At 34.1% G+C, this 15,360-nt stretch overlaps 1 protein-coding gene across 1 annotated transcript; it reads left to right on the forward strand.

Annotated features, from left to right (window-relative positions):
- Window positions 1-488: 488 nt before the first annotated feature.
- On the forward strand, window positions 489-14,567 carry LOTGIDRAFT_233822 (hypothetical protein). The gene is made up of 18 exons (XM_009060726.1): window positions 489-566; window positions 2,921-3,258; window positions 3,696-3,826; window positions 4,353-4,434; window positions 4,737-4,818; window positions 5,113-5,194; window positions 5,496-5,617; window positions 5,880-5,994; window positions 6,306-6,458; window positions 6,792-6,916; window positions 7,134-7,326; window positions 7,709-7,864; window positions 8,431-8,570; window positions 9,053-9,201; window positions 10,136-10,343; window positions 10,711-10,800; window positions 12,810-12,989; window positions 13,357-14,567. The coding sequence occupies exons 2-18, from the start codon at window positions 3,002-3,004 to the stop codon at window positions 13,759-13,761; spliced, it is 2,670 nt and encodes an 889-aa protein (XP_009058974.1). The 5' UTR covers window positions 489-566; window positions 2,921-3,001; the 3' UTR covers window positions 13,762-14,567.
- The last annotated feature ends 793 nt before the right edge of the window (window positions 14,568-15,360 follow it).

The raw sequence follows: 15,360 nt of genomic DNA on the forward strand, positions 1-15,360 counted from the left end.
TATTGCTGCTGAGGATGCTAATAATACCTATGCCCCTTAAGGATATTGTGAGGCAAAAAAAATGCTTAGTTGTTTGATCTCATGAAATTTGGCCTATCAATAAATCAGTCATCAACCCTTGGAATGTAACACAAAAGTAGAACATCATGTCTGTATCAACTCTTACCCAAAATGAAAATCAATCTTATGTGGACGGAGCCTCCTAAACACCCACGCAACACATCCCCTGGAAGGCTGGAGGCCCAGACACGATCGAAACTAGCCTTCAAGACTACACTCAAAAAATTCAGCTACATACAAAATTCAATTGTCAAAACATAAAGACTTTTATCAGATATTGGAATGATGGAAACCGCAATACAATCCAGCATTAATGAACAGGTAATAAGCTACAAAACTGTCGGAGTGTTCACACTTTTACCGACACCATAAATTTTGTGTCATGTGACTCACACGTGATCATATTTTAAAATGGAGAATCCACCAATGTGTTATTGAGAAATACGAATCTCCAGTAAAGCTGCATTATGAGGCACAGATTTAATCTAGCAATCTGAAGGCACCTGGTAATTGTTGTCCATTCTTTGTCCTTGAAATTGCAAAACAATTTCCATGCAAATTTGTTTGCAAATAAAATGTTTCCCCAAAACACCCCGACATCAGTACTGCAGTAGTCGATAGAATCTGTCCGATTCTGGACTTTGTTAGGACGATTGTCCACGAACAATTGTAAAAATACATTGCAAAAAGTCCATAAAATCGCATGAAACACTAGCAAATATGAATGAACAAATGTTTTTAAAATATATTAATAGCAAATAGCAAAGATTTCTTTTCTTTTTTTTTACTCCCAAGGACAAAGAAGAAGTTATGTTTAGACTGGCTGAAATGATAATAATATTTTAGAGGAGCTATTTGCCTAAATTGATATCAAATGTCACTGGCAGAGATACTATTAGTACAGACATTTTTAAAACTAACAAGTTAATAAAGTGGATCAAAACTAACATAAACAAGCACATATTGAGTCATATGACTACAAAGAGTTCTATTTGAACTAGCCTTACATATTTAACTGATATGATAAGAAACTTGAACCTTTGTCAACCTTGTACCTAGTTTTTAAATGAAAAGTAGGTTAGCCTCTCTATTCAATAGATCTACAGAACATCAACACTATTATCAAGGTGAATATCCTCTGCTCTGGTCTGTAGTACAGTTTCCTTAGCATCTGTGTCAGGAACGCTTGCATTATGGTTTCTACTATGACTTAATAAGTTAAAAGCCTATAGTCCTAAGGTGTGATCCTGGCATGGGTACTGGTTAGATATAATACTCTAACAGTTGAAGTTTGAAAAGAGTTGACTAATGCCTCTGAACTGGTATATTTCCCTTGATAAACACTTCAAGCCTGTTTTCTATTTAGCCCAATAAGTAATTTGAGTTATTGTCAAAGCTGAAATTTTTTGACGATGAATTTTAAAACTGCAGGTATTGCAAAGTGATTTAAAGTAAAGTGATTGTAAAGAAGTTTTCTAATTTTTTTACGTGTATAGGGTACACTGATAGCATCAATTTGCACCATTCTCACTTTTCGCCAAATATGCTTTATCACATAAGACCCTTGGAGACGTCATCAAACACATACATATTTAGAAAACCTCTTTACAATCCTTTTAAATGAAAAGATGTCTAATATTTTTATAGTTATAAGATAAAAAATTGATGGTCTTAGTTTCACGAACAATAGTGAAATTATTATAAATGTTAAGTGTTTTTCTAACTGATATATAAGGATTATTTGTATATTGCAGCTGATAAGAATGTAGTTGTATAAGAGATATTATTCTGGGTAAAACTGGTATCTCAGCCTTGAAAATAACCTGATGCAGCCAGTTCATTTCATTTGACCAGTTTAAAGAGATTGAGTTGAAATAATTGTTGATATTGTAAGTGGCTATATAGTGTATGATTGTGAATATAATACTCACTGATTCTGACTTCAATATGATAAAAAGAGTTTACAGTGAGTGATGTCCATCCTATGATTGCATAGTTCCACTTAAAGTGGATTTCTTGCAATTATTAATTAAAAATTTGGCTCAATAGGCTATTGTAACATGACTGTCTTCAGTAGATCACTCTGTTTACAACTTTGCTCGATGTATAACTAATGAGAGTCTATCATTCAAATTTGACATCTTGTTCGATATATTCCTATGACTGTCTGGAATTGGTCTGTCATCAATGTACTGTGTGTACATACCGCTGTCTGTAATGGGTCAATCATTCAATTTGACCCCTTACAAATACAATAGAACCATTATTTAAATTAAAATTCAGAAATTGAAATCAGCCAGGTGAATAAGATCTTTAATTACTTGCACACTGATAACAACTGTGTTAAGGCCAAGTACCAAGTAAAATTCCCTATTTTCAAGGATCATGTGATAAGCTTATATGAGATACCGGTATTTAACGTATGTATATATGAATACAAGTTCATTTGCTACGAGATAATGCTGTTGAGCAGTTTGCAAAGTAAAACAGCTACATTTTGATTCATCTGTATTGTGATTATATTTAGGAAGGTAACAGTTTTAATTTTAAGAATTTTCAGGGGATGCAATAACATTAGCTTCTGGATACAATTTGATGATTTATCTATATTTTTTGTTATTTCTGCCTACGGCTTATTCACAAACGAACTGGAAGAGACAGCGATCTAATAAACAACAGTTTTGTTAAAATACAGGAGAAACCCAGGTTAGATTGTATTGAAAGATAAGAAGTGCAAGGGGTGGTAGGTATTGAGCTCAGAGCCAATATGGCAGATATTTAGACTACTATATCCAATCCCTTTAACTGTGGGTATGTTATTAATACTTGCTTGTTATCTCTATAGTTGTTTATATTCCAGATATTGATGAAGTAGGGCATGTTAATAGTAATTTATAATCAACTTGTGTGATATTCAAGAAGAAAAACTGTTGGATTTAAAATGGAAAGACAGGCTAGAATGATGATGAGAACATTATCGTGTTTACGTCAACACAATGTTCGGACTAGTATAAGGTCTCTAGGTGGAGCTACCCGTCAATATTCTACAGATAAAGGTCAGACTTTAGAGCGGGAGGCGGTGGCGCTACCGAAACATGCCCGTGTAGTGATAGCAGGTGGCGGTATTATCGGACCCAGTGTAGCGTATCATCTGACTGAACGAGGCTGGACTGATGTGGTTTTATTGGAGCAAGGCAGGTAAGAAATATATTCAAAAAAACTTCCCCCTTTCTACAGATTTTTTGCCCTTTTAAAGATGTAACAAAGGACAATCCTCCAAATATGACCTACCTTTGCCCCGTGTAAGAGGGCTCCTTCCTCCTTGTGTTACTCAGGGGTGTAGGACAAAACCTCTGTCTATTGGGTCCAATGTTCTGCCCTACTGCCCTATATATTCTCCTACGGAAGGGTTCTTAAATTTTTTCGTCCCTACAACAGGCCGCAGGCTAGGATTGTAGAGTGTGTTCTCCTAGTCTTGGCTTTAAAGCCAGAAAACTGCTCAAAACTCATTTTGCATCGACAAGTAGTTGGTAAGAAATTTAAATTGTATTTATTAGTGTAATAAAGTACAAAAACCTAATTGTGTTTTTTTTAAATGTAATTTTCTGTTTTCTGTTTTCTGTTGCTGATGATAGTCTAACATGTGGTACAACGTGGCATTCAGTAGGTATGATTGGCCAACTTCGTGCTAATTACCCTGAGATGGAGGCGTGTCGGATCAGTAGGAATCTTTACGCCAGATTAGAAGAAGAGGGGCACGGATTGGGTAAGATCACGGTTGTATTTCGGAAAGAACTGTTGGATATTTTGGACTTGGCTTGAATTTGATATGAGATATTTTTAAATTTTGATGACATGGCCAAACATCTCGGCATCTAAACATCGGAACATGTTGAAAGAGGTTTTGTAACCTTTGTATATTATGGACATTTATAACTTCTAAATGCACAATTCCAATTTTAATTACCTGTAAATCCAATGAGTTTTGACTAGATTTTGACATAAGATGAACTTTTAGTTGTAGGTCTTGGTCTCGGCAATTAGCATAGCTATCCATATATACCAGACTCTGTTTTCTTGAAATCATCTTAAGTGCTAGGACATCCGAGGGTGTTAACTTCTAACACTGTTTTAGGACGTCCTAGCGTTAGGATCATTTCGAGAATACAGTACCTGGACTTTTCTCCAAGCCTTTCCTGCCTATACTAAGGCTACCCTGTCTCTCATACTATTGAGTTGTAACATGTAGAATCTATAAATCCGCTTTATTTAGTTTGTTGTTTTATTTCTAGGTTGGAAGCCATGTGGTGGGCTGAATTTAGCTCGAACCAAGGACAGATGGACAGAGTTTAAACGGAAACACTCCATGGCTAGGTAAGGGTGTGTAACTCTACATGTATTTATATACGTGACTTGAGAACAACGATGGGTCAACAAAACATAGATCAGGATGAAGGAATAGTAGTTGACTTATTCTGCTGGTCAAATTTCGACCAAACACAACAAAGAATCCATTTAAAACATGTTAGGTAAGTGTAATAGCATATAAAAACATGAAACGAACTTTGACATCTGTATTTTATTGCACAGGAATGAGACCCTTTGTGTATTGATAGAGTGATGTTTATATTACATACAATAACATATTATATTAAGAACTTTCTTCTGTTTTTTAGTGCCATAGGGTTAGAAACTCATCTCTTATCACCAAAAGAAATTGAAAAACTGGTTCCATTGATCAAAACAGATGACCTGATAGTAGGTTTTATTTTACTTTTTGAAATTCTCTGGGTTTTTTTCACTTCTCAGCATATTCATGGTCAGCCAATCCCTGAATTCACATCTTCCTGAAATTCAAAACTCTATAATACAGTGAGTGATGTTCGTTAATATAAAGGGGATTAACAAACACTGGTTTAAATAAATATGAGGTATTGAAACAATTTGAATAATACTGCTTATAAGTTGAACTAGCACTAGCCAAATCTGGGGAAGCAGAACAACAAAGTTCATTTCATTATCTTTATAAATTATAAGATTATATCATTGTAGGGTGGAATTTGGTTGCCGTCTGATGGTGCTGTGACTGCTCCTGATGTTTCCATGGCGTTGATGAGAATCGCACGAGAAAGAGGTAAGATTGCCAACGAAATATTTTATCATCATAGAAAACTGCCATTTTGATGTTTTATACATTGTTTTAGAATAGAATAGCCTTTAAACACAGCCACCTCTCTCTGAATTATATTGTATCCGAGAGTCAGCTTGAATTGATTTTGAAATATGGTTTGATCATTAAATATAAAATGATCAAATTTTTTAGCTTTTTGATTTTGACCCCTGTAATCTCTCATCTTGAAAATCCTACAGCTTGTTTTCAAACGATTTTCCACTGTAGGAAGGTTTTGTTGTTCTTATTGTCACTTTAATTCCAGGTGCCAAGTTTATGGAGGGTGTAAAAGTGGAGAAGATTTTAACTAAAAATGGTCGAGTGACGGGAGTAGAAACTTCAGCTGGCAATATTGATTGTGAATATTTTGTTAACTGTGCTGGACAGGTCAGTCAAGGCTTCTCAGTCAGATGACCCTAAATAACATTTTTTTGAGATTCGGCCCCTTTTCTCTACAAATCTTTCAATCAATTTGATTTTTTAAAATTGTGAAATTTTTGAGAGAAACAAAAAAAGAACATTCATGACAAAAACTTAATGCTAATTTGTATTGAGGATTAGAAAGTTATTTCAGATTTGAGGTCAAAATTTAATGAAGAAGTTAAAATTTATTTCAAATATATTATATATTAATATTATATTATTTCAGTGGGCACGAGAGATTGGTAAATCTACGACCCCTAAGGTTCGAGTTCCCTTACATTCCTGTGAACATTTTTACCTCGTCACGAAACCACTGGAGGAGGTGGATCGATTGATGCCAGGTTAGTTATTATGCAAATGACAGGGGTCAAAGGTTATTAATGGTCATGGCTAAAAATTAGGCTTTACTTTACACTTCTTTCGTGATCTTCAGTGGCAATGGTTAAGAAATTATATCCATTAGAAAGAGTAATCATATAGTAGCAAGATGACAGCCTTCTGCCCTAAAAGTTTTTCAATCTCCTGCGCATTCAGGTTGATTTTACATTTACTTTCAACCAATTAGAATACAGTATTCTTAAAAATAAAAAAAATTGTGTGAAATAGATGGATATCTTGTGGCTAAATGTTAATTTTTTAAAATGATTTCCAGGTATCAGAGATTATGATGGGTATACATATTCCCGAGAATGGAACGGAGGTCTACTGGCTGGAGGATTCGAACCTGTCTCCAAACCTTGTTTCCATACTGGAGTTCCTGATAAATTTGAGTTTCAACTCTTACAAGAAGATTGGGATCACTTCCGTAAGCTGGTTTATTAAATTAAGGGCGTGTGATATAAAATATTCATATGTTAAGATGTCTGCATGCTCTCGTTATTGTTAGTCTAAAAGAGACCAAGGAGTAGGAGATAAAATTTTCAGTTGACACCATTCACTTAAGTTCTTTGATTTGCTATTGATTTGATTAGTTATTGATTTGATTTGCTATTGATTTGATTAGCTATTGATTTGATTTGCTATTGATTTGATTACTTATTGATTTGATTAGGGTCAAAACTATCAATTTGTAGTTTTATCACTTACAGTATAAACTGTTTATAACTATAAAATATTTCAATGTGTTTTTATATTGCAGAAATTCTCCTGGACCAGATTTTACTTCGTTATCCTATCATGGAGAAAGCTGAAATACGACAGTTGGTCAATGGTCCTGAAAGTTTCAGTCCTGATGCCAACTGGATTCTAGGAGAAACTGCTGAAGTAAGTTACAATACCATGAGGACGATGAGCTGTTACCACTATTACTGATTATGTAAGCAAAAAAAATTCCTGTTTCTGAAACTAAGGTATGATTGGTCGAACAGATAGTGGAGGTGCTCCTTTAAACATAACTTGACCTGTCTTCAGATTCTTATAATAGTGTAGTACTAGAGTCCATCCATCACACCGTCTCATGGTAATTATTATCCTATTCAAGGTAGATAACTACTATGTAGCAGCAGGATTAAATTCACGAGGAGTTGTTGGTGGAGGGGGAGTGGGTCACTATATGGCCGAGTGGATTATTGATGGTAAACCAAGTATCAACCTCTGGCAGTTCGATGTTCGTAGATTCGTGGATCATCATAATAACAGAAGATTTTTATACGAAAGAGTCAAAGAAGTTTTAGGTAAGTCCAGGTCAATTTGAGATTTTGTTTGTTGAAGTTTCTACACATCTAGCTCATATCATTTCAGTCAAATATTTAGAACAGAAAAACTGCATCACAAAATAAAAACAAATAAATAAACAACACACTAGAAAAAAACACATCTACAAAAAATAACTATAACTGAGCGTGTCTTAGTGTGTCTAAGAGCAGTAATTGCAGTAGAACGCTTGAATTCTGAGGAGATTTTAGTGCCAGTTCTACTTGTTCTACCACAACTGAAAGCTTTGGTTCCAACTGATTGTAACTACAATGACAAATTCAACTGCTTTTGTTACCTGTGCCACTATATCTAAGAGGTTAGGGTCCAACTTACTGTAGTTGTGTTGTATTGTATTTTCAGGTTCAGTGTTTGGATTGAGATATCCAAAAGAAGATTTTACACGAGGTAGAAAATTACGTACCTCTCCACTCCACACCAGACTAGAGAACGCTGGAGCTATGTTTGGAGAAACAATGGCGTACGAACGACCAATGTGGTTTGACCCTGATAAAAGAGGTGAAGATAATGTGTCATTTTGAGTAGGAAAAAGGTTTAGAGTCCACAGTGGCCCACTTAAAGGCACTGGCTGTGGCACCAGGATTTATTTTTAACTTTAACTTTAGTAATGGCTTTGTCATTCATTCCATCGTGACTGATGATGGCTTTTTGACTCAATTCATTTCTATTGACATTTTGAGTAGGAGAGAGTCAAGAGCAGCCCTATCTATAAAACATTGACCATGGCATGATATTAGAATGTTTCTAACCTGCTGAGGGATTTGAATCCCCAAGTTGATGATTATAGATTTTGATAGAAATTTTCATGTTGAACATGGTTTATCTCCCTCTTGAATGAATCATGTTTGCAAATTGGGAAATGTTTTTGTAGTGTGTGCAGTACACCTGGTTTCATCATTCATTCCATCTTGGTAGTTTGAATATTGAACTCATTTCATATCTGCGTTATTGATGTTGTCAACTTATAAATTATGTTGATAGATGTGGATTCAAATCTTTGAATAAAGACCTTTTCTTGTCAATCTTGGGAAAAAGTCAAAAACTATCTAGTGTGTGTATTTCAGATAGAGGTGAAGACTCATACATCCATCAGGGATCCTACACCAAGCCAGCCTGGTTTGAATTTACTCAAGATGAATATTGGGCTTGTAAAGAACGTGTTTGTCTGATTGACATGTCCAATTTCGCTAAATTTGAGATTAAGGTAAGGACAAATTTGAAAAAGTTTCTGAAAGTTTCTGGTGATGGTATCTTTCTAACAGTCCTCATTTCAATGATTACTTTAGTAGGCATTCACCTTTTATGATTGCTTGTTGCTGCAAGCTGCTACAAGCAGCTTGTCAACATGGAATTTTTTTTAGAGACCATATACTCAAAAAAGGTGGCCTTTTTTTTAGTGTAATCTTAAAATAAAGTAGGAAGAAATAAAGGAGAAATTTACCATTAGTGTTTCTTCGGGTGTATTGATTCTGGCTGAATTGTTTCCCATTAGTGTGTCAAGGGAGATAATGATATATTTACTGTGGTCCGACTGAATTGTCTCTGATTTACGGTGGTCTGACTGAATTGTCTCCCATTAATGCGTCAAGGGAGATAATGATATATATTTGCTGTAGTCTTACTGAATTGTCTCCCATTAGTGTGTCAAGGGAGATAATGATATATTAATTATGGTCTGTATTTCAGTCTGCTGGAAACGAAGCTCTGGAATATCTTCAGTATCTTTGTAGTAATAATATAGATTTAGAAAAAGGAACCATTATTCATACTGGTATGCAGAATGAACAGGGTGGTTTTGAGAATGACTGCAGTATTGCCAGATTAGGGAACAATAAGTAAGTGACTACAGTATTGCCAGATTAAGGAACAATAAGTCAATGACTTCAGTATTGCCAGATTAGGGAACAATAATTAAGTGACTACAGTATTGCCAGATTAAGGAACAATAAGTAAGTGACTACAGTATTGCCAGATTAGGGAACATAAGTAAGTGACTTCAGTATTGCCAGATTAGGGAACAATAATTAAATGACTACAGTATTGCCAGATTAAGGAACAATAAGTAAGTGACTGCAGTATTGCCAGATTAGTGAACAATAAGTAAGTGACTTCAGTATTGCCAGATTAGGGAACAATAAGTAAGAGACTACAGTATTGCCAGATTAGGGAACAATCAATAAGTAAGAGACTGCAGTATTGCCAGATTAGGGAACAATAACAATAAATAAATGACTGCAGTGTTGACAGATTAGGTAATAATTGAGGACTAAGGTGAATCCTGTTATTACTCTGAGAAGTTGCTCTGATTGTGATCAAACCAATCCAATTACTGAAATATTGTGAGTAATTATGGAGCAAATATCCCTAAAAGTTAAGGCTTCGATGCCTGTTTTGTCAGATTAGAGTAAGATAAGAGGATTTTAGCCCCTCTTCAAATTTTTAGAAAGCATTGTATCCTCCGAAAACCGCCAGAAAATATTTGGTATTTGTGAGAAGTTCTTTATTATTTGTAATGGAGAACTGTATGATTCTCTAGAACACAATAAAATAACTTTACTTATAGAGAGAGCAAGTAACCAAATCTAGCAATTATGATAATGTTACTCTAACCAGGCTGTGTATTCTAGAAATGATCTAAGATGTCCTAAAATCAATATTAGAAGATTAGAATCTAGGACATCCAAGCGCTAAGATCGTTTTGAGAATACAAGGCCTGGATCTTCCTTCTATGGCAATCATTTAATAATTCTGTGTTTTTCCTTTTTTCAGTTTCTTCATGATTTGTCCTGCAACTCAACAGACACGAGCATTGTCATGGTTACGAAGACATTTACCAGCAGACGGCTCTGTTCAAGTCAGTGACGTCACGTCCATGTACTCTGGTATTAATGTCATGGGACCACACGCTCAGGCTCTTCTGGGTGACGTCACTGATGTATCAACACAGAAAAAAGATTTTAAAGTCATGACCTGCAGAGTACGTCTCTTTAAATCGCATCTTTTTTTGAGATAATTAAGAAGTGGATTTGTAATTTATGAAATACAGAAATGCAGAGAGTATCACTTTTTTTTAGAGCATCATTTGTAGGGTAACAACAAACAATTGGTGTTTGTTGGTTCTAATATAGGTTAGAATAAGTCTGTTGTTTTTGAAGTCATCTCTTCTCATTATTCCAGTTGAATCAATTGTTAATGGGTATAAATAATCGAGAGGTTTGACAAATGACAAGCTTGTAGACAGAATCCTCAAGTACCCAAGTTTTTTTCCATGTACAAAATGGTCGTTTCTTTATTTCTTATCATAAAGAGTGGATTCAATATCTGTTGTATTTTGTTTATTATAGTTTATAGATGTGGGTAATGCTAGTGGTATTCGAGCCATGAGACTGACACATGCTGGAGAAGATGGTTTTATTCTCTATATTCCTTCTGAGGTTTGGTTCTATTTTAACTTTTCGATCACCAGCAACTCACAATTTCTTTTCAAACCATTATTTAAATCAAAAGGAAAGATAAATCATGAAATCATTATACAGTTGATGGTAACATGCAAAATGAAATATTTTGGACCACAAATGTTTTAAGAATATAAATTTGCTGTAGTCAGTCCAAAGTGAGTTACTGTCATCCATTTTAGCACCTTCGACCATTGGCGATCATTTAAAAAATAGCAATCCATCAATGGAAAGCCACTGGTGAAGAATTACATGATAATTTTTCTCTGTCTATATTCGTAAGCCAATACATAAGACTCCATTTCAGTATGCTATTCATGTTATATTTCAGTATGTTCTCCATGTTATATTTCAGTATGCTCTCAATGTTATATTTCAGTATGATCTCTCTGTTATATTTCAGTTTGCTCTCAATGTTATATTTCAGTATGCTCTCTATGTTATATTTCAGTATGCTCTCTATGTTATATTTCAGTATGCTCTCTATGTTATATTCTAGTATTCTCTCCTGTTATATTTCAGTATGCTCTCCATGTTATATTTCAGTATGCTCTCTATGTTATATTCTAGTATTCTCTCCTGTTATATTTCAGTATTCTCTCCATGTTATATTTAAGTATGCTCTCTATGTTATATTTCAGTATTCTCACCATGTTATATTCTAGTATTCTCTCCTGTTATATTTCAGTATTCTCTCCATGTTATATTTCAGTATGCTCTCTATGTTATATTTCATTATTCTCTCCATGTTATATTTCAGTATTCTCTCTATGTTATATTTCAGTATGCTCTCCATGTTATATTCTAGTATTCTCTCCTGTTATATTTCAGTATTCTCTCCATGTTATATTTCAGTATGCTCTGTATGTTATATTTCAGTATTCTCTCCATGTTATATTTCATTATTCTCTCCATGTTATATTTCAGTATGCTCTCTATGTTATATTCTAGTATTCTCTCCTGTTATATTTCAGTATTCTCTCCATGTTATATTTCAGTATGCTCTCTATGTTATATTTCAGTATTCTCTCCATGTTATATTTCAGTATTCTCTCTATGTTATATTTCAGTATGCTCTCCATGTTATATTTTAGTATTCTCTCCATGCTATATTTCAGTATGCTCTCTATGTTATATTTCAGTATGATCTCCATGTTATATTTCAGTATGATCTCTCTGTTATATTTCAGTTTGCTCTCCATGTCATATTTCAGTATGCTCTCTCTGTTATATTTCAGTATTCTCTCCATGTTATATTTCAGTATTCACTCCATGTTATATTTCAGTATTCTCTCCATGTTATATTTCAGTATTCTCTCCATGTTATATTTCAGTATTCACTCCATGTTATATTTCAGTATTCTCTCCATGTTATATTTCAGTATTCTCTCCTTGTTATATTTCAGTATTCTCTTCATGTTATATTTCAGTATGCTCTCCATGTTATATTTCAGTATACTCCATGTTATATTTCCGTATTCTCTCCATGTTATATTTCAGTATGCTCTCCATGTTATATTTCAGTATGCTCTCTCTGTTATATTACAGTAGGCTCTCTATGTTATATTTCAGTTTGCTCTCAATGTTATATTTCTAGTATTCTCTCCTGTTATATTTCAGTATACTCCATGTTATATTTCAGTATGCTCTCCATGTTATATTTCAGTATTCACTCCAAGTTATATTTCAGTAGGCTCTCCATGTTATATTTCAGTATGCTCTCTATGTTATATTTCAGTATGTTCTCTATGTTATATTTCAGTATGCTCTCCATGTTATATTTCAGTATGCTCTCCATGTTATATTTCATTCCATGTTATATTTCAGTATGCTCTCCATGTTATATTTCAGTATGCTCTCCATGTTATATTTCAGTATGCTCTCCATGTGATATTTCATTCCATGTTATATTTCAGTATGCTCTCCATGTTATATTTCAGTATGCTCTCTATGTTATATTTCAGTATGCTCTCTATGTTATATTTCAGTATGCTCTCCATGTTTATGACACACTGATGACTGCAGGAACTGATTACGGTATACGTAACGCAGGATATTACGCTATTCGTCATCTTAGAGTTGAAAAATCGTTCGCTTACTGGGGTCTTGATTTAGATGAACATACTACTCCATTAGAATGTGGTCGAGAATTTAGAGTTAAATTTGATGTGAGTTGATGTTTTTTTTAAACCCATGAGACCAGAGGCAGGTTAATATATCAACTTAGATAAAATCAATATCTTAACAAATACTGTAATTTGATTGGTCATTAAAGATAAGTGTAAAATTAATTTCATTGATTGATTTATAAATTAAACTGTATCTACCAATCAGATTACTGTTTTTTAAAACTTTGATTCCAGCTTAGTGTTGTTTGTATGAAACATACCATAGTCTTCTCAAAGTGTATTAAGACGGTCTGGTATGGCCAGGATGTAATCAGCCTTATCTCATTTCATTTACCAAAGTCAAGTGAAATTCTTAAAAATAGTCAGTTTTGGGTCTCTAATCCAGTATACTTTCTTTTGATTACAGAAAGATTTCATCGGTAAAGAAGCTCTTCAGAAACAGAGGAAGGAAGGAGTGAGTCGAAAGTTCGCTCAGTTTATGTTGGAAGATTTCGATGTTGAAACGGACATTTGGCCGTGGGGCGACGAACCTATTTATAGAAACGGTGTAAAAGTTGGTAGCACTACGACGTGTGGATATGGATTCACGCTAGAACGAATGGTTTGTTTAGGATTTGTCAGTGACCTTGATCAGAACGGAAATCCCAAAATCAATCCTCAGATTAACGATTATGTGATGGATAAAGAAGCAGTGTATGAGATAGATATTAGTGGAAAACGTTTTAAGGCAAAACCTGGTATACATACTCCCAAACTTGCTCTTTCTAGTGTCGACCCTTCATTACTAGCATTCATACAAAAAGATACTTAGATCAAATTTTGATATTTTGTTATATTTATATATGACCCTAATGCTGTTTTTGTTGTCAGTTTGTGACCAGCAAGACAACCTACATGTTGTTACTGGATATTCAGATACAGTTACTAGTGTAGCCTTAAGATCAATGGCTGCTTACTGGGTCACAATCTGGTAGCTATTGTTATAAACAGATAGTAATACTGAACTATTGAATTCTGGTCACAGTTATAGTATTACAACAAACTACATTATTATGTGTTTCTTTAGTTTAATACGATGTTCAGTTGCATTTTGACCTTATCATGTCAATATCAATTAAAATATATGCTAGCCTATTAAAAACTGTATTTTGTTGATTGACAACAAGCATTGGATATCCCATAATTCCACACATTTTATAGACAAATTGTTATTGATCAGAGACCATAGCAATTTTGTCAGATCTCAGTGTAATTAAAGGTATTATGATGATTTTTCAAGAGGCCAGTCTTCAGACCCTTACTGAAGTTGCTATATTAAAAATAAAAGCTAAAACCAAATGGAACGAAAGTTTGGTCTCATTTTTATTAGGTTATTCAGAACCTAAACAACTAGTAGACTCACACCTTTAAAACAAACGAACGAAACCTGTAGATTTATGTTTTAATTAGATTGTATGTATATCTTTTGTTATCTGTATTGTTTTTGTTATATAACTTGTGATTTTTATATTAGTTGTTTTGAAATGTTTGATGAATTATAATCTTGTGTTTTATGTTACAAAGGTTATTTTCTGTTTCTATTATCTGTGAATAAATTTTGCATATTGTGTTACAAAAGATGGCTTCCATTTCACAAGAAGTAGACGTTGATTTATGTGTTGAAAACGAGACACAAAACATAAATCATGACAAGTATTTGCAACAGGTAGTAATGACAGTTAGACAGTACCAACGCCCAAATTCCCACGCCCAAGCTCGTTAGCTATCTGGAAATCACTGTTCAATTTCATGAAATTGCATAGCACTTTTCTCTAACGATGTATGAATTAATAAAAGTTATGAATAGTATAATTGAATTAAATGATTCTTGAATAGTAATTAATACTAATAGTCCTGCGGCATAGCAAACCCATTGTGCATTGTATGATACAAGCAACAAATGAAATTCCACAATGAAAAAACTCTCCATAGTTAATATTTCTATCTACGTATATATGTCAGCTATAAAATCGTTCTTGGTGTCTACTTGTACATATTAGGGTCAAGGAATTCAATGGTTTATGTTTCAAGTGGCTACAGATGCCGCCATGTTGAATTTCAAAATGGGAACCACCAAAAGTCTATTTCTGAATCTGTGTCAGCTATAAACCCGGTTCTTAGTGGCTAATTCTACATTTTGGGAACAAAATCCATTGATTCAAACAGCTAGAACTGCTACCATTTAAAGACAGCCAAATCTAGGTGCTTAATCTAATATTTCGTTACAACAAAGCCACACAGGAAAGTGATGTCCAGAATCTTGGCGTCAAGATATGTTATGTGTTCAAAGTTCAAACCTTCGAGGCAACTACCAAAGTACTGATCTGCTGGTACCACAACGGTACCATAACATTTCTTTGATATAGAGCGT

Source organism: Lottia gigantea (genome assembly GCF_000327385.1).
Source record: "Lottia gigantea unplaced genomic scaffold LOTGIsca_44, whole genome shotgun sequence".
NCBI classification, from domain to species: domain Eukaryota; kingdom Metazoa; phylum Mollusca; class Gastropoda; family Lottiidae; genus Lottia; species Lottia gigantea.

Coding starts and splice junctions, on each gene's coding strand:
- LOTGIDRAFT_233822 (XM_009060726.1), top strand. CDS start 3,002: ATGGAAAGACAGGCTAGAATGATGATGAGAACATTATCGTGTTTACGT. Junction 6,459..6,791: donor AGAAGATTGGGATCACTTCC/GTAAGCTGGTTT, acceptor TTTATATTGCAG/AAATTCTCCTGGACCAGATT. Junction 9,202..10,135: donor GCCAGATTAGGGAACAATAA/GTAAGTGACTAC, acceptor TCCTTTTTTCAG/TTTCTTCATGATTTGTCCTG.